Source organism: Lonchura striata, chromosome 1, assembly GCF_046129695.1.
Source record: "Lonchura striata isolate bLonStr1 chromosome 1, bLonStr1.mat, whole genome shotgun sequence".
Lineage (NCBI taxonomy): Eukaryota > Metazoa > Chordata > Aves > Passeriformes > Estrildidae > Lonchura > Lonchura striata.
Window position 1 is genome coordinate 89,779,353 of NC_134603.1, and position 26,141 is coordinate 89,805,493.

Genomic DNA, 26,141 nt, shown 5'->3' on the forward strand with positions numbered 1-26,141 from the left:
TAGTTACAATGCTGTGCCGTGACCTTCCACTGGACCAGGTTACTCAGAGTTCAATCAAACCTGGCCTTGAACACTTCCAAGGAATAGGCATTTGCAACTTTCCTGGGCAACCTGTTCCAGCATCTCACCACCCTTGCAGTAAAGAATTTTTCCCTAATATCAAATCTAAACCTACTCTCTGTCAGTTTGGATCCATTACTCCTTGCCCTGTCACTACATGCTCTTGGTAAAAAGTCACTCCTCATCTTTCTTGACTTGTCTTTCCTGCAGGCTCCCTCCAGGTTCTGGAAGGCCACAATTAGGTCATCCCAAAAGCCTTCTCTTTTCTCAGCTGCAAAATCCCAATTCTGTCTTTCCTATTAGGTGAGGTGCTCCATCCCTCTAATCTTGGTGGCCACCTCTGGACTTGTACTTTCTTTCTTTCTATTTTAAGCTAATTCACAGGTGAGAAACTGTACAAATTAAACTAAATATTCACAGTCAAAACTGCAGGACCACCAGTGAAGTAACACTCCCACAGGTAGAAGCAGCCTTATTTGTTTATGCCAACATTTCATATGTAGTAATATTTTTAACATACCATAAGCCAATCATTTTATCAGTAGTGCACACAACATGCTTGAAGTATTTATTTTTCTTGACAACTCAGTTTATTTCCTATTCAATTTCTGTCAAAACAATTTCTCCAATGCAAGCAAAAAATTTGCTCTTCCTTCCTGCAATTAATGCTGTGTTTATTTCTTAGAAATAGAACCATTAGATTACAAACCTAGTCCAGTTCAACACTGTCTGATTAACAGCCCAAATGAATCACCCTACAGATTTTCTTTAGAAATCCTAGTGATGAGCAAACACTTCTGTTTGATATCAATAGTGAAACAATATCTGAAATAGCATTTCCTCTAACAAATCTGCATCCAGGAGCATTCAAACACAAGAGGACTTACTTGCTAACAGACAGCTATTAGAGAAGTGTTATCAGCTGAGGAATTTTAAATTACATGCAGTCTTCCATATTCATTACACAAGGAGTACAAACTATGACAGACCAGGTTATTTTAAAAATCCATATTTATTCTCCAATGCAAAGCAAAAATGCCCTCATTCTTTTTAAAAAAGGAACATGTACCAGTGTGATTTGCTAGTAAAGCCAATATGCAATATTAGCAATGGCATGTCTTTTCCATACTTTTTATAACACCATAAGACAGATCTCTTCAAGCTACATTATAATAGTCGCTTATGAAAGTGTTTTTCAATCAATGGGTTGTTTTTAAATTCAGCCAATTGGACAGTAACAATTATATAGGCAAAATAAAAGGAAGACCAAAAAAATTGTACTACATTTCAAACAGAACAATTTGGTTGTGCATAAAGCCATATTTTCAGAATACACTATATTTTCACAGTTATAATTCCTCATTTTCTGCTATGGGAAGGCATTATATAGCAGAAAACAGGGCATCTGACATTAAGTGCAGAAATATACACAGTGTGTTTTTTCCACTGAACATTTGTATCTTTAAAATTAAAATGTGACAAACAGTTTAGTTGGGGTCTGATTCAGAGGTAAGGCAATATTCAGTGTGTAAGTTCTACGGAAAGGACATTGAGTTTTAAATTTTTAACTTTTAAACTTTCTTCTACACATCTAGTTTTCATATACTCATAGCCAATTCCACTTGCTTCTTCGTTTTTCACAGAATATTAAATGGTCTATAGCTGAGAAATAACAGACCATAACAAAAAAAGCAGCCCTGACAGAATTTCCAACTTGCAAAATATTAGCTGTCATTAAATAGATCAATTAAAAGAAAAAATTTCTTTTGATAAACTTGAAAAATATTTGAGACAAATCTTTTGAAAGAAAAAAAGTCTTGAAAGATGATCTGCTCCCACTGGCTTGCTGACTTATTTCTGTGCCATCTTCCAAGGCGTTCAAACTTGCAACACTGAAGGTACACTAAAGGTCATATTTATCTACAGTGCCAAAGCCCTTCCATATTTTTACTGCCAATTCAGAACAGTGTCTGCAACTTTGACATGTCTGTTTGCTGTCTAAAAGATTTAAGGGCAAACCTAGAGGAGCAAACCATACAACATGGGCACACGGGAAGAAAACCAAAACCCTTCCTTCTTCACAGTTTATAAATTACAACAGGAAAGTGCATGGCTGCATTCACTTTCTTCTTTTGTTCAACCCTGAGGAATGATCTAGATCTCCCAGGATTTCATGTGGTAGCCAACGTTTGCTACTAAGAAGAAGGGAAGCTACCAGGTCTCAACATATCAGTAGTTTTCAGATTTTTTCCTCTGACATGCAAGTTTTACCATGATTTGTCTTTAAAGACAACCAGATGAAACTAGTGCAACAATGTTGGCAAAGTGAAGGCAGATCACCACTCAACCAAACAGCAAACTTGATTTTTTGGTACTAGATCAAACTGGCACAGCCACACTTAAGACGCACTGGTGTCTGGGAACAAAACCAATTCTTCTAGATCCAACAGTTATGAAAAAGAAACCCTTCTGGAGGGGTGTATTTGAGTGTTTTTATGGAGGATCAGCCATCATGTGTCCTCCTGAAGCTGGCACAGAAGTGATATCAGGTGTAAAACCAACAGCCACCACATTGTCAGGTCCAGCTAAAGCCCCAGTTGCAACCGTGTTCACTCAAAACTATTTTTGCTGTTTAGTCATTAATTCATCAATGGCAGCACTAGGCACAAATCAACAGTGCAATTTTAACCTTGTGCTTATTCTGGTTTAGTTTGGAGTAACAGATAAATTGATTATAAAATTTGCTATTCAAATCAAACTGATCTTAAAAAGCACGTCATTAATATTTCAAGTACTGGAGTAGGCTGGTTTAAAGGTAGTACAAAAACTAGCAGGTCTTTTCTCACATGCCTTATCCAAGATCTTATCATTAGGTTAAGAGATTGTTTTAAACAAATAATTTAATACATAGAAATAAACAGACTAATGGAAACAATCAGAGTAATTTATTAGGATTAAATACATCTAGACAAGTTCTACTCGTTAACATGACTAACGAGGTCACCTGTACCCTCAAAGGAAGAGCACAATTAATAGCTAAGATTGTTGTCTTATTTGATGTTCGGTTTTACACCTGCTTTTCATTGGGAGGAATTGTTACCACTAAAACAGGACAAAAATTCCTGTATCTCTCAGTTGCTTGACCTGACACCTCAATGAATATATGCAACAAAAAGAAAGACACCCATAAAGCAAGGGAGAGGGTGGGGCAGGTGGGTGATGTTACTGATGCTTCAGTGGAGCATGAAACACAAGAAATATGAAAGGAAAGGAGATACAAAGGAAGAGAAATTATGATGGGGCAGAGGGAGACAAGAAGGGCAACCAACAAACTGTTCAAAAGAGATAACAAATGAGATATGATCCTTCATCCTGGATTTCTCCAGCCTGGTAGAGATTAAACAAGTTGTGGGGAGAAAAAACAATACTAACTAGGAGGAAGACATTTAATAGAGACAGAGAAGACTTTGCCTTATCAAAACCAAACACCACAAACAAAAAGCCAGTACAATAAAACTGAACCTACTAAAGCTTCTCTGACAGACAAAATCCCAAGAGGCTGCAGGAACAATTTGGTTCGAGTGAGGAAGCACATCCTGCTTTGTGACCATCAGTGACTAAACCCTATGCCTACAGTGAAAATGACCTGACAGATGACACCTAGGATACAGTATCTTATTTGAGCAAACAAAGAAAATCCACCTAAAGGATGCATAGACATCAACGTGACAGTGAAGAGTGAATAAAAAGCAGAAATTCAGGAAGCTGATAAAAGCACTTGCAAGGGGGAAGGGAAAAAAGGAGGGGGCTGACTGAAGAGGGAAGTCAGTGTAATTAGGACTGTGAAACCTGTAAAATACACTTCCTATGAGACGATTCTTTTCAATATACACAGCTGTATGAAATCTCTCTCTCAGCTTTTCCTCCCCCTACCTTCTTTTCTTCTAGCACAGGGATGCCACACAAGTCTTCAACATCTGCCACACCTTGAGACAGCAAGCACTGACTTGTGCCTGTGCTGCAATACAGTATAAAATGAGGAATTAATTTCCCTGATATCTGTATCAATCAACTTCTGACATTTGTAAGCACTTTAAGAACATTCACCTTCAGGCCAGCTAAAAATACAGAACACTTAATTTATAATATTTTCCTTAACTCCTGAATATGTATAAGGCCTTGCTAACCTAATTTTTGATTTTGTTCTTCAGATTAATTTAGCACTAATTAGTCACAAGTACCTTAAACCTTACAAAGTGCCTGCACATTTTCTCCACAGGGCAAACATGCAGCTGATTTCTGAAAAAGTTAAATTTCCTAACTCCCACTGTCTTTCTCTAAACAGCACCTCTCTACTAGGTATCATTCTCCATAGCACAAAAATCACACATTGAATCTCTCTAACATATACAGCCACCCACACCTGGACCAATTCAAAGAGCCCCTGCTACATACTGATTCCAAAATATGAAGTGGAAATGCTAATTTGTGAAGCATTAGAATAAACTATAAGCAGAAGTGAACTGATCCTACTCAGTGTCCAATTTTTCCTCTTTCACATCTAAGCTGGAATAACATGCTGCTTTGAAATCTGAACATCAACTAATTTTAGAGGAGGGTATCATTAGAACACAGTATGACCTTTATTAAATATGAATTATTTGTTCACAATACATTTGGCATGACAGTGAGAAAAAAACATTGCCTTCAGGCCACCATTATATCTGCCCTGTTTCCTTCTCTTTCTTCCTGTCATCCTACATCTGCTTTGTCAGCCCCAACAGTATCCAACTTCCATGGCAAAAGACATTTGCTGCCTCCTTTTAAAGCAACCAAAGGTATTCTTATTCAATACTAACACAGAAATAAAATTACAGATTTTAAGACCTCAGCTTTCAAATGTTTTAGGCAGAATATTTGTCATCTCTTCACTGCTGCTGTAGATTACAACAGATGACACATTTGATTTCATTGGCTTCATGCAGGGAAAATTTCATTCACACTCATTAGGACCAAAAAATTTTAAGTAAAACATAAAGCTTAATGGAAGTGGGTTACAAACAGTACCAGAGAGTCTGAACATTTGATGCCCAGAGACTTTGGAATGCCTTTTAAAACACAAAAGAGACAGGCAAAGTGAAGAGAATTTAAAGAAAAAAATGAAGAGAATTTAAAGAAAAAACTCCTCACAAGACTAACACTGAAACCATCTAATCTGTCCTGGGGCTTGGGTAACAACAAACCCAGTGGAATATGACAAACAGACAGTGAGGTATTTCAAGACAGGGACAAATACACCAGAACAGCATCTAGCAAATCACCTCAATATTAGTTCCTAAACATACCTGAAATTATAAACAAAGCTTGAGATGGAGATGGGAATGAACCAAGAACGTTCCTGTTCAGTTGGAACACATTTTCTCTCTAGGTTGGAATGAATGCTATACCAAGGTGTTCAGTAAACAGTGAACTTCAACCTATTGTTGTTCTCTTATAAACGATTAAATCTGTTTCTAACAGTGACTATCTAAGGCTAATGAGAACTGAAGCATGCATAAGGAATCAAAGTAACATCATTACTATAATTTCATGCTCTATAAAACTGTAGACATTTGGTTAAAAAGGCTCCTATTTTGAAACATCCTTGCTGATATTATTCATTCTAAATTATTTTTCATCTGTGCCTTATGTATTAAAGAAGTTCCCTTGACAATACGTGTGTTTCTATATAGATCAAACAGTGGCTGCATCAAAGACAGATCTAACCATAACAAGCCTAAAATCTTGGAAGGAAGAAGACAGAACACTGGCACTTGATAATACATCAATACTGTATTTTTGAAATAAGACTGTTAAATACAGAATCACAGACTTGTTAAGGTTGGAAAAGACCTCTAAGACCCTCAAGTCCAACCATCAACCCAGCACCACCCCCGTGTTCACCACTAAACCAAGTTCTCAAGTGCCATAGCCGCGTTTTTGAGTGCTTCCAGGGATGCATTCACAAACATGTGGAAGATGACTCAACCACTTCCCTGGGCAATCTTTGCACAAATAAACTTTTCCCAACAGCCAATTTAAACCTCCCCTAGTACAACTTGAAGCCATTTCCTTTTTTCTTGTCACCTGTTACCTGGCAGTAGAAACTGACTCCCACCTCACCACAACCTTTCAGGCAGTTGTGGGGAGCAATAGGACCCCTCCAAGCCTCTTTTCCTCCAGGCTAAATACAAATGCATTGTGCTCAATATAGTACAAATAATTTAATATATGAACATATGAAGTATTAAAGGGCTAGAACACATTGCATTTTGATTATGAAGTTTACAAGGTAGGAGTTTCCATTTACTATTCAAAATAGGTCAGACATTATATACTTGCATACTGCTATTATAATCCACTTTTAAAAGTGAAAACAGAAATCACATCAGCACCTATTAAAGTCTGATGGTCTGCTTTTTCTAATACCTGTCTAATGCTTTCTAAATAGCAAACCAAATGAGGATATTCAGCCTAGGAAAAAAAAATAATAAAGACTGGAAGAGATTTCATTTTATAAGCATGTATAGCATGTATATATAAAATAAAACAAGTTATTCTTAAACCTGCAAGTTAAAATTAAGGACATAAATTTACAGTAAGGTAGCCTATAATAATATAGGTCACATCTGATGATTTTCTATTTGGAAAGACCCCATTTCAAAGTCTAATTTACAGAACACATTAACTTCTTTTTAAAATATTCTTTAAAGGTTCTAAACAGTTGACCATATTTCACCCTTCATTTTTATTAACCTATGGGAACAAGGCAGCAGCCAACTAGTTAAAACAGGAGTACTGGAAGCATAATGTGCACCCACTGAGTCACCAAGGTTATATAAAGTGACACAGCAAATGAATAGCACTGCTTTCCTGCCTCCCGAAATACAAACCACTCAGCTACTCAGCCATTACAAATGGTATCTGTGTTTCACTGCTGGGAGGAGAGCAACTGTCAGAGCCCAGAAACTGAGCTACCTGCTCGTTCAAGAAGAGATCTGGAGGTCAGATCCAAGGTGTGTTAACACCTGCACTGCCCCCACTTCACACGTCTAAGGATGAACAAGGAAGCCAAGACTTTGCAGATCATTCTAGGATATTTGTGTAGTGATGGAAGTCCTGTAGGAAATCAGTTCTCAGGTGTTTAACAGGCTGGATTGCACCTACCCAAGAGGTAACAGGGCAAAAGAACACTATGAAGTAGCTCAGCTATAAAATATGGAAGAGCTATGATCAGATGTACTCTGAAAAATACTTCTCTAGGTACACACACTTTTTGACTTGTAGAATTTAACAGTCTGTAAGAACTTGGGAGCCTCCAGAAGTGTAAGACTCCTAAGAGAAACAAAATACCTGTTCAGTAAAACCTTAAAAAAGTCAAAGCACAAAGAATTCTTAAAATAGAAGCTTGCAGAGCACATTATATTGTCAGAGCAAATCTGTCTCCATCCCACCAAAGATGCTGGCGCGGTGATCCGCATGTAACTCCACCTATCTTTTAAGGCAAAAACTGTCCTAGTACCACTGCTTGTGGGCTTTAATGCAAAGTTCTGGCAATCATCCAGAACTCCAGAAGGGAGAGAAAGCAGCCTTTCAAGTTTTCTTTTCAGGTCATGACATTAGAGATATGTCACTGATGGCCACTAATGCAGAGGGAAGTCAGCAACTTGTAATTAAAGAAAAAAGGAAGGCACTTCTAAAAAAAATGCTACATTCTACAGTAACTTCATGCTTACAAAATTATCTAACACTTTCCCCAGAGCTCAGTAAAACATAAACCAGAAAATATCACATACAACATGGAACTGAAAAACAATGGCGAACCAGTGCATTTTTGTCCACAGCAAATAGGCAATGCTAACAGTGATGTTTTTAAACTTAAGTTTTAAGAGAAATGAAGAAAACCCCAAACATTTAAATAAACTTTTATCCTGTCCCCTATGCTCAGAAGATGAAAAGGTATGCACGTTCATCACTGAAATGACCAGACTAAATTTGAGATCAGCTCGCTTTTAACATTAGTTAGTGCTATTTAGAGCTTCTATCTTCTGTGAAGAAATCCCAATTGTACTGGTGCTCAAAATGTGGTTAAGTCTTCAGGCAATGATAAAATCAAAAACCTTCCCCACTCTTTTCTCAGTCTTGCCCTTTTAAGCAAAGTTAATGGTTCCATACAATTCTTTGGCTTTATACAGAACTCTTTACAGGAGCCTTTGCCAGCAAGACAGATGCCACATTGCCTTCTATATCAAAATAGCAACTAAGAATGATAACTGAGGACATCACTGGAACATGGATCCAATTAGCAGAATATGGCAAAATTGACATTTATATAACAAAGTTTCAGGTTAGTCATCGATGACTAAATTTATACCACAGAGCTATGAATTCTCACCCTCTGTAGACAGAAGAGCAGCAAATTACAAGAATCAGAAAACCAACAGACTTCAGTAGAATCACAGAATGACTGGGGTTGGAAGGGACGTCTGGAGACCATCCAGTCCAACCCCTTGCCAAAGTGGGGTCACCTAGAACAGATGACATAGTAACATATCCTGGTGGTTTTGAGTATCTTCAGAGAGGGAGACTCCACAACCTCCCTGAGCAGCCTATTCCAGTACTCTGCCATCTTCAGTGTAAAGAAGTTCTTCCTCATGTTGAGGTGGAAGTTCCTGTGTTTCAGTTTATGGCCATTGCTCCTCATCTTGTTGCTGAGCACCACTGAAAAGACTCTGGCACTATCCTCTTGGCACCTGCCTTCAAGATATTTGTATGCATTAATGAGATCTTCTCTCAGTCTTCTTTTCTCCAGACTAAACAGGCCCAGCTCCCTCAGTCTCTCCTCATAAGAGAGATGCTCCAGACCTCTAACTTATCTTTGTGATCATCCACTGGATCCTCTTCAGGAGCTGCTTGTCTTTCTTCTTCTGAGAAGACCAGACTGGACACAGCACTCCAGATGTATTGTTCAAAACTCCTGTGTTCCTCTTTCTCAGTAACTTGGCAACTCTGGTAGGGCAAAAAGCAACTGATGCCAGACAAAAAACTGAGCAGTATCACAATACAGGCAGACAGTACTTTCATGCCTATTGGATTTAAGGAAACATCTTTGCTAAATTAATACTGGAACAATTAATGCAATTAACAATTAGCTGTAGGCAACTAGTTACTACAAAACAACCTCCCCAGCTCTCCCCAGTCCAACTCACCCTGGCCTTTCAGGAATTTTTCCTGATATTAACTGCCTCAATACGTTTACATATAGAAGTCTCCATGTCCCCTGTTCTGTCAAGCAAGCCAAGTCTCCTAGAATCTTGTGAAATAAGCTCTCTTCTTATAACTCAGTTGTTTCTCTAACATCTCATTTGCAGCTCTCCACTGGAAATCTCATGATTGATCCATCCCTGAATGTTCCCCTGTTCACAGTTGAATTAAACCTAATAGTTCATTTCTCAATTCATAACTGAGATTGTTCTCCTCCTAAATCATTCTCACTCAATAACCTATCACTTGCCGAACTTTTTGGTACGCTATTTATTATTTTTGTCAGTGCTAGATAAAATCTTTTCTATTTTTCTCTTCTGTTCTAGAGTTAATCCATAACTCCTTCACATACCAAATTAGTTTTCACTCCATATATTTTATTAGATTGAATAATCAGTAGTATGCAGGAGAAAACTTCATTGGTACAAAAGCACCTTGAACTCTACACAGGAACAGAGCATGCATGAGAAAGGGAGACAGATGTACCTCTGCCAGACTTCTACCCTGCAACTAGTGGACATATTCACAGCCATGATGGCTTCCCAAATGTGCTGAAAATCAAGGACTTGACTTTCTATTCTGTAAGCTTTCCTACAGCTTTGCATTGGAAACACACTCAATTGTAATAAGAACCAGACACTTAATGACTGGCAGCATAACCTTCTAAATATACGTACCAACAAGCAAAAAGGAGAAAAATATATATGTCACCCAAATCCATAATGTGGATAGATTGCCTCTGGTCACACAGTTTTTTGGGGACAGAAGCTGAAGCTGCAGGCCCTGCTTGAGGACCCTTGCTCTCCATCAAGAGACAGAAACTGTCCCACACCTGAGAGTAACCACATGGACAATGGTGGTCTTTAAAACAAAGGCTTAGGACATTGTGTCAGCAAAATGGCAATTCCCACATCACTGGTGACCTGCAAACCCTGAGCCTATCAAGCACCACCAGTTTCACTTCCTACCCTTATAAACATACAAGGTAACAGAAAATAAATTGTGTAGTGTTTAGTGCCGTCTTCTCCACGAGGCATGGGCTTCCAGCTTAATGCTCAATAACCAGAGAGAATAAACCTATGAGGATTTACCATTATGATCAAGGAAAAACCCTCCTGAGCCAATGGAAATGCTGGTGTGCAAGGTCTGGAGTGATTACATAATCATCCAATTAAGACAGAAACGTATTCCTATAAATGGCACCATTCCTGTTTGATTTAAAATGAGACACAGCCAGCTACATTTTGATCAAGTCTCACTTATGCAACATCAACATAGCACTAGCTGCCTTCTATGTAAAAGGAAAAAAAGGGCTGAGTGACATCTCCACAAGATTCTTACTTCACCCTAATCCAGAGTAAACCAAGTGATTAAAAATGAAACAATGTGTAAATCAAATCTGCCTCAACCTCTTTTGGTGTTAACTCGCACACTCTATTAGAAAAATGCAATCTAGAAATATTATGTACATATAAAAATGTGTTGCTGATTTTTAAAACTGGCTCACATTTTAAATATCTATTTTTATTACACAATATTTCACCCGTGAAAGCAGATACATCCTGAAAAAAGACACCACTCAAGCTACAATACCAAGGACTTATGTTTGTACAGTTTCAGCTCCACTGCCTTGATACAATTTCACATTACATACCTAACACTCAAATAAAATGGGCAGAATAGTTTACCAAAATACCCACATTTTTGTTCCATTTACTGAAAAGAGAAGAGAAGCATTCAGAATTCCTACATGCTCACATGCACACCTCAGCCATCCACACACATCATTAGAACCCGAACAGAAAAAGTAGTTTAATGACACACTGCTGGGAAAGGCGGGGCTCAGATTTATGTAAGAACATGCTATAAGGAAGGAATAAATTATTTCTACTGCAGCTTTTAGAAGAATTTTACTATTTTTGGACACTGTAAGAACCAGAATAGTATCATATTTAGAATACCACTACAGAAAGAAATGGCATAATTTGGAGAAACATAAAACGTGTATACTCTATTGAGGTAGATTTATTTAGTTACAAATCAAACTGATGAAATGTCTGCACTTACAGTTACAGTTCTAACATAAAATAGAAGCAGCATGCCAAAAGAAAGTATACTGTCATTATAAAACTGTCCAAAAATTCATTTGCACCATGATAAAGTCACAGGCAGCAAGAGCCTAGAGCATTTGGTCTTTCAGCACCCCAAAAAGTACTACAGCTGGTCTTGTTAGAGAGTTTAAAAGTAGGTATATGAGTATTTTTAACCTGTCATTAGCCACAGCCTTCATAGGTGGTAAGCAAAGAGATTGACAACAAATATGTCTTGCATTACTTTTTTTCTGTCACAAAGCTAGAGATGAAAATGTGATTAAAAAAATAGAATAATCCTGGTTACCATAGAGGTGTTAACCTTTGCAATATTAATGTTCATACTAAGGCTTCTACTTTCTGCTACCTCTTCCCAGAAGTACTCGGAGTAATATTGCTAAGGCTTAGATTTCAATCTATTCTCCAATCTCATATTCTAGTCCTTATATAATTCCAAGGTTGGCCCCCACCCCACACACAAAAAAGCTGTTCTATTGTCCAAGATATGATAGTAAATAAGGAAAAAAATAAATACTTGCAGCTGTACTCCTTTTTGCCCTTACTTCCACTGCAAGAACAAAAAACAAGTAAACAAGAACAAGAAAAGAGGGATAACTTTTGCCAATATACACCAAATAGTTAAGAATACAAAATGGATTATACCAGCAGTATGTATATACATACAGCTTACAACACTACACAATTTTGAGTGCACAGTAGTCACACTGCATTTAGCAGAACAGAGGGTAAATTTTACCATCTTTAAGTAAGCAACCAATTGATCTGACTAGACCTATGGAAAACAAGTATTTTTACAAGTATTTCTAATCAACATAAATGTAAAGAGTTCTCCCATATCAGATGAATTGCTTAAAACAAAATATTCAATTTTAAATAATTATTCAATGCAAATATCAACTTTAGTGGTCAAAATTATATATATCATAGGTAGAGCCTTGATAAAGGCATGCTCCAACAGGTTATTAAAATAGCAATAGTAAATAGTTCCCTTTACTCTTATCTTTCAGTCCTGGACATCCACTGAAAAAAAAATCCACGTGAATTGTAACAGGAAAAAAACTCTTCTAGCGGTTATGTAAAAGAATGTAAAAAGAATCGGAGTAGAAATTTACATTTTATTTCTACTTCAATTAGTGCACAGTTCTAAACAACATTACTTACAAATTAACAGCATAAAAATGTTATTGGTTGCATGATTAAGAACATGGTTTCATATGATTAAGGGGGCTTATATGGATGTAAATAGCATTAGCTGCTTCATTAAAAATACACCTTTAAAATGTACTTATTGTTTTATTTATATATAATTAGCATGACTATCTATGCTAACATTCACTGCTCTATTTTTTTATTCTTGGTTTTATCTTCAGATAATTCTCTGTCTCCTCTCATCATCTGGTGTCACCCCACCCTTAGACACGCCTGCTTGAATTTTAGCTAACAAGATATCTGCGTATTTGAATTCTTTTATTAATTCCAATTAATAGTATCTTGACAATAAAGCAAAGCGACAGACAAAAGAAAAGCAATAAACAAAAGCCCTGAAAAAAAGACATTAAGTCACCATTTATTTTCAATTTGCTAAATCAAGTTGATAATTAACCTGTCATTTACAGCACACCCTTTGCAAATCGGGCAATGGTGGTAACTGAGGAAATTAATTAAGCTAACTGTAATTTCATTTTGCATTTTACATTAGCTTGGCAAGTTAAGGTGACAAAGAACAAAGATGATAATAAAGTTCCACCTACGTGAATTCTTCTGAGTATTCTCAGTGCCTCCCGGAGATGACATGGCAGTAAGAATTAAGCAAGTAAAAAGAAACCCAGCACTGGTCAAGTGAAAGCTCCAGTTACCAAGCGGCCCCAGTGGTGTGCATCTTCAGTGATGCAGAACAAAGACCTTTGCCAGAAGGCTGCTTTTTCAAAGCAGCGGTACCGCGACGGGCAGTTTCCGATGGGCCGCTCGCACGCAGATGCAGCTGCACACACATGGATACTTCAACCCAGCACCTCCCCAGAACCTGAGCACAAGCTCCCAGCAGCTGGGCTCCACCAGAAATGCAGGCATGTATTTGGGAAGATACCACACGCTGCTGAACCGAGGGGTGCTGCGCAGACTGAAATCTTCCCAGCGGGATATAATCGGATGACACGCAGCTACAGCATGTGTTTATTTGGCAGAGAGCTGGAAGCATCCGCAAATGATTCAGAAGCAAGGGGAAAGGTACAGAAGGGTTCTGAATTCTTTTTTTAATTAGGCACTGTTCACGAGGCTCACCCCTTAAAGTGCCTTTCCTTAACATGGCTTAGCTCAGATACCCCACAAACCAGACTACATACTATTCTTACTTCACACATAAAATATTAAAAAGACTTGGATGAAATTTTAAAATAAATTAGAACAGTATTCTCCACTGAAAACTGTATTTTCTGTATTATATATCCAGGTTACATTTTCAACAAAAACTGAAAGAAAAAAAAGGCTATGCAGTTGAGAAAAAAAATACAGCAACAGCATATGACTGAGAATCTTTGGCTCTGCTGATGCTGCAGTTACACAACAGTGTATTTATGTTCAAAAACTGTAAGGCATTCCTTAGAATTGGGAACACTGGCACATGTTGCCTCTTCAGTTTAGGAGGGTGCACAGTGTTGCCAGAAACCAGGATAGCCATAGCAATTCCTTTATTTAAAAAGAGCACATTTAGCAAACCTTCCCTGTGACAATTATCAAAATACAGAGTAGGGACAAAAGGCAATTATATCACAAATACTTCTCCAAGCAACATCATTAAAAATAAAAATATCTAGAATGTTTGGCCTACAAAACTTGGATTTAACTAGTGAAAACAACACCAAAAATATCTATGTGAAAGATTAAAAGAATAATAATAATCATGAGATAATCCCGCTTCAGTCAGGACTTTGGTAATTAAAGGATGAATTCAAGTTAGAACTGTAGACAGAACCGACTTATATTTTTTCCACATCAGTCATTTAAGCATTAGAGACAATTAAAATATTACACCTTTAAATATTTTCTGTTCTACATAAACTGAGTATGACAGGACTTACGTTCCCATGAAATTGTTTCCTATTATCTACAGAGTTTGCTATTCACCCCGGCAATGGCTGAAGAAAATCCCTATGGTTACCCTGGCCTCCTCCACTCCTCACAAAACCAGGATTCTGCAAGGCTGATTCCAGCACAGAGTAAACTTCCACCACAGCCAACAGGAGCTGCATCTGCACACCCATGAGGCATCTTATTTTAAGCTGCAGTGATGCCAAATTTGTCATGATACATCTGACCTCTGAAAGGCTTTTGACTTAGTGCAATACTAGATTACAAAGAGTGTAGGAATCAAGGAAAAAAATAGAGAACTAAATAAATGCATCACTATTAATATTTGTTAGGAGGATAAAGCAGCCCCCTCAAAATGCAATGCAAAGACATGATGAGAGGGCATATGAGTGTCTCATGAAATAAAACCCACAAGATTCTCTAAAACTATATGTAGACGAAGCAGAATTTAATAGAAAGGAAGGTTCCTGCTCTTCACTCTTACCTAGCCAGAATTAGCATTAAAAAAGCCCTGATAAACACAAGGTTTCAGAAGTATCAGTAATGTCAGCACTCTATGGGTTATGCTAATTCATTGTCTGAATAGTACTTTCAGGTGACAGCCAACACCCAAAATCCTGAAATCTAGTTGAGTATGGAGGCTACAAACTGCACTATCGAATCTGCAACACAAAAAGTTACATTACAGCTAAACACACAACAAACAAAAAACCAAAAATAAATAAATAGAAAGGCATTTAAAACATTAAACCAGAAGTGGTTTAGGATAGAAGTAACAAAACCAAAACTTATCTTTGATCAGCCAAGCTACAACAGGACACACTATGTATTCCAAGGAAATCTATCTAGTTTGCCCATAAATAATCTGGTCCCTCTCTAGCAGCCTTTTGAAACTTCCTCTAGAAACTCTACTCCCTATTTACAGCTTTGAAATTTCAGGCCTTTTTCCAATATATCCACGCAAGGCTGTATTGACACTACCAAAAAAAGCTTTTTGTTTTCACCTCACCAGTTGACAACTAATAAAAAATGAGCAGAAGGAAACATATCAAATTATTAAGAGCTGAGGTTTTTCAGTCTGGAGAAAAAGATGACTTTGGAGAGACTTCACTGTGGCCTTAAGGGGGCTTTATAAAAAGGAGGGAGAGGGAATTTTTTTATGGGCAGATAGTGACAGGATAAGGGCCAATGGATTTAAAATGAAAGAGTGCAGGTTTAGATTAGATGTTAGGAAGAAATTCCTTACTTACTGCCAGTGGGTGGTGAGGTACTGGCACAGGTTGGCCAGAAATGCTGTGGATGCCGCATCCCTGGAAGTGTTCAAGGCCAGGTTGGTTGAGGCTCTGAGCAACCTGGTTTAGTGAGTGGCACCCTAGCCATAGCAGGGGGGTTGGAAATAGATGATCTTCAAGGTCCCTTTCAGCCCAAACCATTATATAGTGAGTTAGTTGACAATGCAGCCTCCTTTGAGCAAAGCACCATGGAAATGGGCTTTCTGATGTAGTAATTAAAGGCAGAATTGTAGATAATTTCATTTCTACAGTTGAAATATGCCAAACCTCCCCTACTTTTCTTCTTCTATTGAAATGTAAATTCTATTTCTTGTATAGAAAATATTATCTGTCCTGAAGATTCTATGCTTATTAACATATTAGATAAATTTCTTTCCAGTCATCTGCAAAATAAATGCGTACAAAAGATATTATCCATTGTAGTTTGCTTCACTCCCAGTCTTAATACTTAATCCAGCAAATGTTTTGATGCCTTGGCAAAGTCAGCTAATACATTTTCAATTACACCTCATGCTCAATTTGTGTTGCCAATTGAGAACAAAAAAGTCATGTTCAAAGGGTCAGTGCGAGGCAATCAATTGCATTTGTGTATTATCCCAGGAAACTGAAAGTTTCCCCTGCTCCTGTGTATGCATTCACAGATAGGACAAGCTCTTAAAGTATGCCATTAAGTTGGATAACTCAGCCAAACAGAATCAGACGTGTGCAACTCGTCACCATCCAGCTGTGGGCTACAGAAATGTACATCTGAAAGCTCATACATATATTTCAGTGTTGGTAATATCTGCCCAGATGTATAAAGATTCAATTAGTTACTGGGGAGGACTGAAACCAGTCAAAGACCAAGAGTGAACCTTTGTTAAATTCCTCTGTTTAAAAGGATTTTAAAACAAAATCACTATTTTTTTAAAAGGCTTGATTTTAAGGCCATACCATTTAAAGGAAGGCAAAAAATGAGCAAAAATAGAAGATACAGAAAGCTAGATACAGACCTAGAAACTGTAAAAATATTCAATAGATGCAAGAGTCTGCAAACTTGAAAACAAAAAGTAAAATGAAAAGCAAGTTAACTGTATGGACACTTCAGAATCTTGTTTCCTCCTCCATCTGTCTCATCTTATTACACTAAAATGGAAGACTTAAGTAGTTAAACCATATTTGCCTTTCACTAAAGATTTGACCAGAAGAGCCCAAGACCCAAGTCTTTCTGTTCCCTAGAGAATGGTTATCATATATAAGATTTTTGGTCCATTCTTGCTACAAACAACACAGAGCATCCAAAGTTGCAAGTCTCCTTCCACAGCCTGGATGGGAAAGAAGCTAGTAAAACACAGTATTAGCTAGAAATCTACCAGGGTATTTTCACCTCATAGCAAAATAATGAGGAAAAGCCCAGATATCTGAATATCAACCTGCAATTCTAATTCCATTTTAGCTTTATTAAAAAAGAATTAAGCAATCCTCTCCCAACTGTTTTCTGGAATGACAAAGCAAGAGCTGCCTGTGCTACAAGGTTTAAATATTGAAATTTTGGACCACAGAAATGTTACAGTAATTGAACTCAGTGTGGCTGGAATTAATTTCTACCACAATGTCACCTTACTCTTGCTCAGAAGCAACATACAGGATTACGTTCTCAAAATGACAGCTCAACTTCAAGAGTAGCTACGTCATTGAATTTATGAGCTTTGTCAACCATGAGCTGTAAAGACCTCCACTGCATATTACTCATGCACCTGGAAGGCCATATGAAGAGTAGGAAAAAGGAGTTTTATTCTGGCAGCCATCAGAACACAGCATAATAAAGAGGATTCCTAGACTGGGTGAAAAAAAAAATCAGTTTGACATACTATTTATTCAAGTGAGTAGGCTTCAAAAAAATGGCAAACAAAGAGATGGAGTCAACACACTGCTCCCATTGTTGTGTGCTCTTAGAAGAGGGAACAGTGAAAGTCCGGAAATTAAAGTTTGGATATAAACATATTTAAGCTCCTGATAAAAGGACTGGAAAACTGCAATCTCAACAGCAGCATCTTAGATGCATGAATAGGGATGCCAAAAAATGTGCGTAACAAATGTGACCTAATGACTTAACCTTGAAGGAAAAAACAAGAACACCTCTTTACTTCACAGGTCAGTTTCCCAAGGAATATTTTGACAAAGCTCTTAAAACTTATCAGGCCTTGTTTGGGAGAGACCTCTGATTCAAAAGGCTGAAAACATATTTTGTTGTGTTGTAAACAAAAGTGCTGAAAATGGTCATATGATCTGTTTCCCTGAGCTTGAATCAAACTAATCCTGTTAAAGCTCAGAAATATGCATGACTCAGTAGCCAAAGCCATGCATGTATTTGCCCTTGCACAGCTGCTTCCACCTTTCATTGTCCAAAAGTGCTGTGTTGCTGATCTCCAAACAGCCTCTAGTGCTTTAGTCCTCTTTCCAGAAATGAATTCAAAACATTGCATCCTGAACTTTTTATTAAAAGGGACTTCTGAAAACAATTTTGAAATCGAACATGTATATAGTTCCTATTTGGATAAATTAGAAGTAAACTCAACAGCTTAAGTTATTACCATTGTGCAATTCTATTACTTTTAAAACTTTTATTTTTCCCTACTCTCTCACTGATGATTACCTACTCCATTTTCTGCTCCAGTCTTCCATCTTCTAATGAGCTTAACAGTATTCTGTAAACATTTACTACAAAATCCTGGCTAATCTGGAACTAATGGAATGTTAATTCAAAAAAGAAAAAAAAAATTAAAAATGGTATGATGTGCTTAGAAGGATGATGGAATGATTTGAAATCTCAGTGCAGTCCTAAATGCACTAGGTTTCAAGTATCAGGAGCAAATAACCACATATGTGCTATCAAATTTCCAGTTTCTCAGCTGCAAAATGAAAATGATACCTTCCTAAACAATGCAAGAGCACAATCCCTCAACTATTAAAATCAAAACCACACACAAATATCAACTAAAATAAACTTTACTATTGCAAGAAATTCCCAAGATTCAGAACAGAACACTTTTTTTTTTTAGCATCTTTGTAAGTATCAGCCAAGGCTGGACAGCACAGAGCATAAGCTATTTCCTACAAGCAGGTCTCCCAAGACTGATATTGGAGCAAGCTAGAAAGAAACTTGCAGGCCACTACATATGGCACACCAATGTTTTCCAATTCATAAAACAATCATCTTTTATAGCAAAGACCTCTGTAAGATAAAGTACTAGAAAAAGATAAGGAACTGGACAACCTTTGATATGTTCTGCCCTCATACTTCACATACACAAATGCCAGTGCTGCAGCAGTGTCGACAAAGACTTCACATACTCCATCACATACTCGTTCCTTGCCTGCTTCAGAGAGAGATGTTTAACACAAAAAGCAGGAAAGCTTGTAACCTTCACTTTCTCAGCATCACACATTATTAAATAATAATCAATTTCAATTACTCTGTAATAGAAAACCCTTGTGGTTGAAAGAAGAGAGACTGGAAAGGTTTGTCCTCCTTCTGCACACTGTGGGTGAAGCAAACAACAAAGGAGAATGTCTGGTCCTGTAAAAATAAGCCTTAAAGCAAAAGGAGGAATAGTAAAATCTATTCCTCACAATGAAATGGAGTTCAATCTGCAATACCAACATGAAAATGGCAGAAAAAATATTCTAAAACATTGAAAAATACAAAAACAATTCATAATTTCTTAAACTAGTATAACAGTCTTATTTATTCTTATGCTCCTTAAAGGTACTAATATCAATGAGCAAGAGAGTTAGTGGATTCTCAACACCTTTCAATGCTGCAACCTGGCATTTATACATTCCTTGCTAGGGTCCCTTCTGGATGACCCCTGGTATCTTCAAAAATATACTTAAAAGATCAATGAATTACCATTTTGTACCTTGGCACACAGTGGGAAGTTGTAAATGAAACCAGGAACAATTCAATTTCTCAGTTGTGTAGATTTTTGCTTCAATATTAAAATAAATAAATACGAGGTATATATGAGGGCACTTAAAATGTTTTTAAGGTTACAAACATTTGAAGATTACACAAATTTACAGACTATACCTGTGCAGCTATTTGTATTTACACATCCACAAAATTCCAGTGAAGTAAAGTTTTAAAACAGATGTGAGAAGTCTGTGAAGCTACTCAGCAGCCTTACGAGTCACAGCTGTACTCTCAAGGTCAGTGCCAACATAAAATTTGCATTTTTTTCTGTATTCATTGTGCAATTGATAGGATGCATCACAACACTCAAGTTTCTAGTGCTGTGCTAATTTGAATTTCAGACTAGACCATTCAGTTTCTTAAGTCCAGTAAAACTTACTTTCTATCCTGAGCAAGGCATAAGAACTCATCACTGGTGAAAGTTGCATCTGGAAACTGAAAAAAGTGCATACAACTCTCTTTTAACCCTTCTAGCAAACACATTGAAGGAAGTTTTTGTGGTACTTTAATTCCTGCATATCCAGAAAGAATGATCTTGTATCTTTATGAAAGATATTTTTATGCAAGACATTTACCATCCTTATATCTTGGAAGCTATTACTTTTTAGCATATGGTATTCAAATTTACAAATAACAAGTTACTATTATAAAAAAATGGCATTTCGGGTTTTTCCTTTGGAACAGATTTTAAAGTACAATGATTTCAAGTGCAAATGCATTAAAAGATGCAAGTGTATAGGAAGATATTTTAAACAGTTCTTTTTCAGACCCTGCACTTGTTATTTAATGAACAGAATGCTGAGGAAGACATTTCACTCTGGACAGTTATGCAAAGATAAATCTGTTGAGGACGTAGTCTATACTTGCAACAAACATTTATTAAAACATAAAGAACCATCTACTCAACTACTTAACGTGTTTCAGTTGGAACCAACTTTTCCCACCTCCTTTTGCTTTTTACAGCATTAGGCTGTTAACTTAGGACACACTGCTTGCCTTTGCTGCTGCCTTTTTCCTCCCTCTGTGACAGGATTCCTATGGATATCCACAGAGTTATCGCAGTGTGCTTCATCAACGGGAACTAAAGCCAACCAAGTGACAGATCATTTTTGCCAAAATCTAGTGAGCTCTGGAATTATCTCAAGCCAGAAAACTCAAGTAGGAGCCTGGAGTTCGACTGGGCAAAGCTGTCCTAGAACCAAAATATCTGCCATTATGTAAAGAATCCTTCACAACTAGGAAGGATTTCCCTATTTCCAGCTGATGAAAGATATGCCAGATACTAATGTAAGATCCAAAAGGCCAGAAAAAGACTGACTGAAGCCAATATAATGAACACCTCTACTTCTCAATCCAGGCTGACAAATAAAATTCCAAGATCTGAGAACTTTGTAAGTCAGAAACCCAAGAATATTTCTTCCAAGAATGTATTTTCAATCAATTGTACTCCTGGATTTTCAGTAGTTTAATCCAAATCTCCTGAGAAATGTCAGACAAAAGAATGAAAGTTGTTGCCAAAATCAAAACACTGAATCTACTGTTTATTTTAAACTTTCTTGTTGTCATCTTCTAGAAAGGAATTAGGCTTGCTTGACAAGACCATTCTTGAAATTTTCTTAGCTATTACTCCCCCTTCTCTTCTGTCAGGTACAAGCTTGTCCACCAGTTCACTGTACAAAAACCCACACAAATTAGGCTGACAGATGTTTAATATCCATTTTCCACGATGCACCCTCTACACTTATCTAGCCTTCTCTTGGCTACTAAGACCAATATTTCATAACCAGTATTGGAAATCTGTATCCATTACAGAACCAGTTGCTTCGTTTGGTGTAAATTTCAAGGTCAACACACAGCTAGCATGTTCCTCTTCCATCAAAATAATTGTCTTTGTAAAATACCTACTGTCAAGTAACGTTAAAGTCTCTATTGAAACAAGGGGCATAGAGTGAAATTACTTTGGAAACCAATCTTCTGGCTTCTGTAAACTCACTTAAAACACCTGATCAATCTAAACAGAAAGCCAGAATTCACTGTTCTCAAAAGCACCAGGTACTACCTGGTAGCTGCCTTGCTTCGGATCAGAAGAAGCCTGGCATTACCTTCCATTTTGTATTGAGTTGCTTTATGTTAAAAGCTGTCAAATCAATCAACAAAAGGGTTGGTTTGGTAAGTTACAGAGAAAGTGACATTTTACATAATCTGTGTTGCTTATCTGTTACTGTAACTGTTATTTTCCTTTTGCAGTATCACAAACATGAGACAGTAATGAACTGAAAAGGCAAAGGAATGCAGCTGATAGAAATTTCCATCCCTCCTTTCAATTTCAAGACACAATTGATTGACAGAAGTCAATGCACCCAACTTCATTCTCATAAATACTAGTCACAAACCAACAGTCACATCCTACCCAAAGAAAGAGATAATAGCAATTTCAAACTGATCAAGCATTAACGTCTGTAGGTAGCGTAAGCCTCAGTTTAGGATTTACTGAAAATGGGACTGTGTTCCATCTATGTACCACAGACAAAGCAATAGTACATGACAGAGTTTCCACCCATTACGTCATATATTGGACAAATATTTGTATATATCATCAAGTATCTCCAACAAGTTGAACTACAAAAATTAAATTTGCATAATACTGTGAAAATTCCCTGGAAACAGCGAGACAAAAACCTTACATGTAACAGCCTGCAACACACGCCAAAAATATATCAGTGCTGAAAAAGACAAACTAGTTGAAGACAAAACCCTTAAAAATTGAACACCAAAGGAAAGGCTTGAATTAGGTACAGGAATCTCTGAAACCTAGATAAGACAACAAAGTATCTGTGTTCTCCCTACACTTAGGACTCTCTCAAAGAAAACTGTAGCAAGAAGAAGTAAAATGAAAAATACACAGCCTGCTGGGTCAACATAAAATTAACACTAAAAAATGTAGAAGGGCAAAAGTTCCTTCCTAGATTCACTTAATACACAAATTACCATAACTCTTTCAAACATTTAAGTAGAAAATAAAAATAGAATTTACCTTTGAATGTCTCCAGTTCCTTCCTGTTGGAGAAGAGCAGAATTTAAAAAATAATTAGAAATTCACATGCAGAACTACAGGATTTATTTTACATGCTTTAAGACTCACTAAAAGACAAAAATCAAAGAATTTGACTGTCACCATATATAAGGGCAATATTACTATATGTGTTTATCTAAAGCAAAGTCAACTTGTTTATAAATTAGGCCACCATCTCTTTATAAAAATGTACAATTATACAAATATTGCACATTTATATCTAGCTACATAATTTCCACATACACTGCTCCAAAAATAACCAAGTCTTCTTAAGGCTTTAGTTACTAAAGCATCCTTTTCTTAGAGAGATTTACCAATTTACAGTACCATGAATAACAATTTGTGTCCCATTTTCATCAATGCTATTCAAATAAATCTTGGCAACAATGAAGCAGAAACATTTGACAATATCACTCACTTAAAACAGAATGACAGGCAAAGAGATATACAGTGACATTCCTCAGAGGAGAGGATTTTCAAGTATGGAATATGACAGATAACCCAGAAAGCCAAGATGCATCAGAAAGCTAAGAAATGAAGAAAAAAAATATCATTTTTGCCTTCATATCAGGCCACTTTCCATTTTTAGTGGTTATGCAATTGTGAATGCAGAGGCTATAAAATGAACAGAAATATCTTCTCTGTTTTAAAGAAATTGCAAAATGCTCCAATTGTCATTACTACAAGGTAGTGATTCATCATTAATTTAAAGGCTAAAGAAGAATCAATGTAATAACTGACATAAGGCAGAATGCTGGCCTTAAAAAATACTCATTTACATAAAATATTTTTTCAGTCTGCGCCTCACAGAATGCCTAGTTAAATTCTGAAGCAAAAGAGACTGTAAGAAAAATAAAGACTGAATTCACAGTTGTTCAGATAAATTATTCTATTCTCTATCCACTGACTAAAGCACTCTTCAGTCACCTACCAGAGACACTGTTTCACAATACAGATGCTATACCATAATAACTCCCTTTACCCCTTAACAGATTTAGCAATTCAGCATATATTCTTGCCTCAAGTACAGATAAAACTCACTCAAAGTTGAAATAATTTATTCTCTAAGCAGGCCAAAATATTCTATAAGAAGCAAGAGAATGAATTTACCTCCACATTTTCAGAGAACATCCCACTTTTGTCACCAAATGTTAAATACAGGTTTTTGAAAGAATGGGTACTTTACCAGGAAATAAGCTAGAGTGTGATTCACAGTAAAGAATTCTATTAGTTGCATACTTCCTGTGAGTATCTATTTCCTTTCCTGCTTCTCCTCCATCCCTTTCCCAAGCTAGTTTCTCCCTTTTATACCAGAGAAAAAAGCTACTTTAAAATACCTGTGATTTGCAGGCTCATACCCCAAAAAATTTCTCCTACCCTGTATACTCTAACATAGAGTTACAAAATTCTTAAAGTTACACAATTCTCACAAGCTGCCCTCATTTTTAAATAATGGCACAGTAGTTGAGGAAACAACAATCACAGGAAATGCTTGTTTTCCATGGACTGAAACAAAACCTTACTGGAGGAAACATCTTGTGAAAGTAAGAGGGGAAAAACTACATTATTTGCACCTAAAATCAGGAGATTTACTTGTCTACAAAAAAGATGAAACAATTACTGCCATTGTGTTGAAAGAGGTTAGTAAACAAGATGGTAATACAATAACCAAGTAGCAAACACTCATTATGTCTAATACCCCAGAATTTTCCTTTTCAAAATCCGTCAATATTTTTAGGGTTGAGATGCACTAAAATATTGTCCCTATATCCATATACATCATTACCATTCATTAAGAAAATTGGAAAGTAGTATCTGACAAAAATTTTTTCTCTCTGAAAAATGAGAAGTATCTGTGATTAGCATACACTAAAAATACAGGTTTGAAATTTCAGGATCTGTACTTCCTAGTATCCTCATACCAATTCAGACCCAAACATAGAAGATTTCATATTTTATATGGCATTAATTAATCATCTCTTGTGGTTTCTCACAAGACTTCCAATAAAACTTCCATTTAGAAATATATACTAAAGTACATGCTTATTGAAACCATGTTCAGCATCACCAGCATGAAAGATTTTTTAAAATTTATTAAATCAAATTATCCAAATAAAAACTTGGAATTTTAAACATTTTAATCTTTAATCTCATTTATCAGCAGCTTTGGTAAAAACATGACACTAAACTGAGAAGTGGAAAGGAAAATTACTTCTGATGACATTGGAAAAACAAACAGCTTAAAAGTATATCAGTACATTTTGTAGTTGGGTAATTAAGATCTGGCACTGATGCACAGAGAAAAACATATAATAGAGTATTACACTTCTCCCCTTTACAAGTAAATAAATGTTTTTGTATTTACTGATAAGCTGCCAGAAGGAAGATGCCTCCTGTGTCTTCTCTAAGAGTCTGGAGACAAAAAGGTCATCTGCAGAATACACTGACCGCACATTAACAATTGAACTTCATATTTGTAACACAGACAATGTAAAGAAACAGCGATTTGTGAGAGTAATTAAAATGAAAAGGATTAAATTGAAAGCAGTTTTAGAAAAGTGGCCTTCAAAGCAAGGTTAATAGACAAGCAGGAGGAAACATGTAAGGCAATTGAAAGTGCTCCATAGGGAAATGCTCCTGGATTTTAAGGAGTTTTCATCCAAGTGAACATTCATGCACTTCACAGATGGATGAGATAACCCTTTCCACTACTATCAGAAGGAAAACACACACCTGCCTTGCATCTGGCTTCGCTACACATGAAGGCTCTTGAAGCCCAATGTGAGCTGCTCAGCATCTGTCCAGGATTAAAGGAGCTCCCATGCTGAGTCCGACCACTGAGCAGTACAACTACCTGGCATCTGACTATATGCTCTTCAGCTACTAAATTTTAGGTTACTGACAAAAAAACCTGGCTAGTTACTCATATAAGAATACACTTTACCTTTTCATAGTTAACAGTAAGCTTTCAGAAGAAAGGACTGAATTAGGAGGCACATTATAATATAAATAGCTCTTTTCAGTGAAAGACAAAGTTCAGCACCTCTGAGCAAGAAAAAAAAGGCTAAAATAACAGACTAAAGCCTAAAATAATCGGACTATAAAGGCATGGAGATAATTCAAAAGTAATCTCATTCTGTATACAGAGCAATTTACAAATCCCAGATTCTTTCCTGAGAGGCAAGAGGCAGTACAGGCTTCACTGACACTGAAGTTTTATGTCCATGAAAATTACGTTGACACACATACAGGCAATAGTG

General features: G+C 36.7%; 1 protein-coding gene across 3 annotated transcripts in view; it reads right to left on the bottom strand.

The window, feature by feature from the left end:
- Nucleotides 1-26,141, bottom strand: part of DTNBP1 (dystrobrevin binding protein 1) — a 62,312-nt gene that overhangs the window by 12,423 nt on the left and 23,748 nt on the right. For all 3 annotated transcript variants that reach the window (XM_021553254.2, XM_031503954.2, XM_021553264.3), the window contains exon 7: nt 22,843-22,865. In XM_021553254.2, the coding sequence (XP_021408929.1) occupies nt 22,843-22,865 (23 nt within the window). The remainder of the gene's footprint in view (nt 1-22,842; nt 22,866-26,141) is intronic.